At 51.9% G+C, this 5183-nt stretch overlaps 1 protein-coding gene across 5 annotated transcripts in view; it reads left to right on the top strand.

The window, feature by feature from the left end:
• Capg (capping actin protein, gelsolin like) overlaps positions 1-5183 on the top strand; it is an 18686-nt gene that overhangs the window by 10122 nt on the left and 3381 nt on the right. For all 5 annotated transcript variants that reach the window (XM_029534995.1, XM_029534996.1, XM_029534997.1 and 2 more), the window contains 7 exons: positions 784-819; positions 984-1156; positions 1258-1412; positions 1612-1779; positions 3078-3227; positions 3545-3637; positions 4067-4199. In XM_029534995.1, coding sequence (XP_029390855.1) covers positions 797-819; positions 984-1156; positions 1258-1412; positions 1612-1779; positions 3078-3227; positions 3545-3637; positions 4067-4199 — 895 coding nt within the window. In that variant the 5' untranslated portion in view covers positions 784-796. The remainder of the gene's footprint in view (positions 1-783; positions 820-983; positions 1157-1257; positions 1413-1611; positions 1780-3077; positions 3228-3544; positions 3638-4066; positions 4200-5183) is intronic.

The following is a 5183-nucleotide window of genomic DNA, read 5'->3' on the forward strand; positions in this document are numbered from 1 at the left end:
CTCTGCCTCTGCCTCCCAAGTGCTGGGATTAAAGGCATGTGCCACCACTGCCCAGCAGGATGTCAGATCTTATTATGGGTGGTTGTGAGCCACCATGTGGTTGCTGGGATTTGAACTCAGAACCTTTGGAAGAGAAGTCAGTGCTCTTACATGCTGAGCCATCTCTCCAGCCCCTGGCCCCTTGTTTTCCTTCCTTCTTCCTTCTTTCCTACCTTCCTTCCTTTCTTCCTTCCTTCCTTCCTTCCTTCCTTCCTCCCCTCCCTCCTCCCTCCGTTCCTTCTTCTTCTTTTGAGACGGGGTATCTTATAGTCCAGGATGTCTTTGAATTCACTAGGTAGCCAAGGATAGCCTTGAGTTTCGGATCCCGCTGCTTCTGCCCCTGGAATGCAGTATGGGATGTGTGGACCACTATGCCAGGCATTTAGTGTTGCTTTAAGACAGTGTCTCACGTAACCCAGGCTAGCCTGGAGACTGAGCATCCCTGAGCTTCTGTGCCTTGTGCCCCCACCTCCCAAGTGCTGGGGCTACCACTGTGTGTGCTGTCATAAGTGCCCTGTTCCTTTCCTTTGTGTGGATTCTGGGGACTCAAACTCTGGCCCTCACACTTGCCATGCAAGGGCTTTACCCAGTGAGTGTCGCCTCAGCTTCAGGTCATCCTTAGCTTCTTACAGACTGTGAGGACTGGCAAAGGCTACATAAACACTTGACAACCCGGAAGTGTCCCCCAGATCCCTGGAGCCCTGTTGTTACAACGCTTGGGACAATCATGGCTTCTCTTTTCAGGTCTGCAAACAGCATGTACACAGCCATCCCTCAGAGGTAAGCCGTGTGCCCCGCCTTGGCTCTCTTCCCATCTCTACTTCCGAGGGCTGCTCCTCCCTCCTGCTCTCACTATACCCAGACCTCAGTCTCCAGGCCTGGTCAAGTCTCTGCGCTTGAGCCCACTCCTCATGGGGTCTGCTACCAACCATTCCTTCCCACAGTGGCTCTCCGTTCCCGGCCTCAGTCCAAGACCCAGGCCTACACATATGGCGCGTGGAGAAGCTGAAGCCGGTGCCCATCGCACGAGAGAGCCATGGCATCTTTTTCTCTGGGGACTCCTACCTAGTGCTTCACAATGGCCCAGAGGAGGCCTCCCATCTGCACCTGTGGATAGGTAAAGGGGCTGGGATGGTGTCTGTGTGGGTTTGGTTAAGGCAGGGATGGAGGCTGCCATGGATTTCAGGGACCTCACCTCTCGCCTTCCATTCACCCTAGGCCAGCAGTCCTCTCGGGATGAGCAGGGGGCCTGTGCTGTGCTGGCTGTGCATCTCAACACCCTGCTGGGGGAGCGGCCCGTGCAGCATCGTGAGGTTCAGGGCAATGAGTCTGACCTCTTCATGAGCTACTTCCCACGAGGCCTCAAGTACCGGGTGAGACCCACCTCCGGGTCCCCATTCCCTTGGCTTCTCTCCCAACCAACTCGTGTCTCTGGCTGGATTTTGTCCCATGGGAACCCCGGGCACACTTGGGGATCAGTCTCCCCCACCTTCCTGCGTTTCCCAGAGCGATGAGTGGCAGAGGGCTCAGGGTTGTCTAGGAGGCCACTCAGGCCCATCTCTTGGGCTGCAGGAAGGTGGTGTAGAGTCGGCATTTCACAAGACAACCTCGGGCACCACCCCAGCAGCCATCAGGAAGCTCTACCAGGTGAAGGGGAAGAAGAATATCCGTGCGACCGAGAGGGCTCTGAGCTGGGACAGCTTCAACACTGGGGACTGCTTCATCCTGGACCTGGGTCAGGTGGGTGTGGCTGGGAGGCTGGGGAGGAAAAGCTGAGGTGCTAGGACCGAGTTCTGGGAACCTAGCCCATCCACGAGAAGACATCTCCATCTAGTCACCCTTTAGGGATGCCTGGAGCTTATTTCCCAGTCACACCCTGACAGTGCTGTCCTCAGAGGCTCCAGCCTCAGAGATACAGTGGTCTCATACCTGTACATAACTGGTGTGCTTCCTCCTGTACGGTTTCATGCATGTCCAACCTGTGGCCCTTGGCTGCAGGTCCCAGGGTATATTTTATATAAATATGACTCAACTTTAAACTCTTAAAAAAACACGTTTAGGCGTTCTTTAAATTTTTTAAAAAAGATTTATTTATTATATATAATAAGTACACTGTAGCTGTCTTCAGACACACCAGAAGAGGGCATCAAGATCTCATTACAGATGGTTGTGAGCCACCACGTGGTTGCTGGGATTTGAACTCAGGACTTTCAGAAGAGCAGTCAGTGCTCTTAACCGCCAAGCCATTTCACCAGCCCCCTAGTTTTTTTTTTTTTTTTTTTTGAAAAAAAATTGTAATTTGATTATATTTTTTAAAATTATGTGTTGAGTCTGTGGTGGTGGTGGTGGTGGGGAAGTACATGTGAATGCAGATACCAGCAGAGGCCAGAAGGGGGCGCCAGAATTGGAGTTCTAAGCAGTTGTGAGCTGCCCATTGTGGGTGCTCAGAACAGAACTCAGGTCCTCTTAGAAGAGCTGTGTGTACTCTTGACCACTGAGCCATCTCTGTAGTAACCTCAGGAGATAATTTATAAACAAGATAAAAACGGTAAAATATATGGTGGTCGGTGATGTGGAGGAAAAACACATGATGCGGAGACGGCACTAGGGCAAGAAGCACTCTAAGGTTTTTGTTTTGTTTTGTTTTTTTCTTTATGCGTACATAGGTACCACAGATGTGCCCAGTGCTCTTGAAATTCAAAAGATGGCATTTCAGCCCCTGAAAGTGGAGCTATAGGCAGTTGTGGGCCACTTTGTGGGTACTAGGAATTGAACCTTGGAATTTTATTTATTTATTTATTTTTGAGACGCAGACAGACAGACAGAGACTGAACTTGTGTAGCCCTGACTGTTTTGGAACCCATTATGTAGACCAGGTCTCAAATACACAGACATCTACCTGCGTCTGCCTCTTGAGTGCCGAGGTCAAGCCTGTGCCATCACTCCTGGCACGGTTTCCCTGCCTGTGGGGACAGTTTCTCAGTGGTGATCAGGAAAGAGGCAGCTGGCTGTGATGAGCCTGTCTGGCTTCTCTGCAGAACATCTTTGCCTGGTGTGGTGGGAAGTCTAACATCCTTGAGCGCAACAAGGCGAGGGACCTGGCCCTGGCCATCAGGGACAGCGAGCGGCAAGGCAAGGCCCAGGTGGAAATCATCACTGATGGAGAGGAGCCAGCCGAGATGATTCAGGTCGGGGATGTTGGGGTGGGCCGCTGGGAGGTGCTGTTTGGATGTGGTCAGGAGAGACAGTGATGCTGGGAGCATGAAGATGGATGACAGAGGATTGGCAGGGGTGGGGGTGTCTGGGTTCCCACTCAGCCCTAGCTCATGGGGTATCTTTGTGTTCTGGGGATGGATAAAGGGTCTGGCCTCGGGGTAAGAGGCTGTCGGGTGGGTGGGCTGGGCCCTTTGCTTTTCCCAGTGCAGGATACAGGTGGCCGGCCCTGCATGTGGTGACTTGGAAAATTTGGGTGCAGAAGCCCCAGTAATCCTCCCTGGCTCTGCAGGTTCTGGGCCCCAAACCTGCTCTGAAGGAGGGCAACCCGGAGGAAGACATCACAGCTGACCAGACCAACGCCCAGGCCGCAGCCCTGTATAAGGTGGGCACTGCAGGCCTGCTGGGGATTAGCCTGGCGTGAGATCCTGCATAGAGCATCTACAGGTGGCCAGGGTACAGAGCTGAAGGGAAGAGGCTGTGGGAAGGCTGTGGGCCAGGACTCAGGTAGGTTTGTTAGGGCTGGAGGAGAGATGGTGGGAGGGACACCCTCTGAGAAGGTGAATGGTGTTCACCTCCAGCCCCTGGGGAAGGTTGGAAGGTAATTCTGAGATTGTCTGGATTTGAACCCTGCACAGTTCCTTGTAAAGTGGAAATTTACTTCTTCCCCTTGGGGGGTTTGTGGCCTCTGGACTGCAGTGACAGACAAGAGAGGGTCTATCTGGAGCTTGGTAGGGACAACTGGGTGACCCATGATTCCCGGCGAGGACTGAAGGATGTGTGTGTGTCACTGGAAACTGTCTTTCCTCTCCAGGTCTCTGATGCCACTGGACAGATGAATCTGACCAAGGTGGCTGACTCCAGTCCTTTTGCCTCTGAACTGCTAATCCCAGACGACTGCTTTGTTCTGGACAACGGACTGTGTGGCAAAATCTACATCTGGAAGGGTATGTGTGGCCTGAGGGCACCGCGGCCACTCTGGGCCCAGCGGGCTCAGCCCATGTCTGTCTCAGAACTTCAAGGGCCTGTTCAGTACATGGCTGGGCCCATCCCAGACATTCAGATCCACCAGGTCTGGGTTGGAGCCTGAGCACCTGTGTATTTAACATGTTCCCAGGACTTGCCTGTGGGGTTTTGAGAACTCCTGGCCCATGTCCAGGCCTTCAGGGCTCTGGGGGGCCTGATCTTGAGGGGTTTTTTAAACTGTAATAGAATTAAATAGAATTAAATTTAAAGATTTATTTATTTTATTTATACGAGTACACTGTAGCTGTCTTCAGACACACCAGAAGAGGGCGTCAGATCTCATTACGGGTAGTTGTGAGTCACCATGTGGTTGCTGGGGATTGAACTCAGGACCTCTGGAAGAGCAGTCAGTGCTCTAACCCGCTGAGCCATCTCTCCAGCCCCAGAATTAAATTTAAATAGATGGGCTTAGTAGGCACTTTATGCAGTGTGCGGTACACTTGCAGGCTGTGGTTTTTCAAGAAACTGCATCTGCTGGGAGAAGAAAGGCTGCTTGTGTGCAGGAGTCTGGATGCTCTTTGACCATAGAAATCTGGGGACAGCATGGCCCCGGGAGCCGGCTTGCTGTGGCCGGTTCCCGGGAAGATCTGGGTTTGGGGTTTTTGTTGTTTTGTTTAGATGTACTTTAGTTTTTACTTTTGTGTGTCTGTACATGTGCTCTCTTTCACACACATCTGTGGGTACCAAGGGCCAGAGGGGAGCAGGTCCCATGGAGCTGAAGTTAAAAAGCAGTTCTGAGCCTCCTGATGTACACTCTAGGAATTGAACTCTGGGTTTTTTTTGTTTTTGGTTTGCTTTTTTTTTTTTTTTAGATTTATTTTATTTATGAGTACACTGTAGCTGTCTTCAGACACACCACAAGAGAGCATCAGATCCCTTTACAGATGGTTGTGAGCCACCATGTG

Source organism: Mus pahari, chromosome 2 (assembly GCF_900095145.1).
Source record: "Mus pahari chromosome 2, PAHARI_EIJ_v1.1, whole genome shotgun sequence".
NCBI lineage: Eukaryota > Metazoa > Chordata > Mammalia > Rodentia > Muridae > Mus > Mus pahari.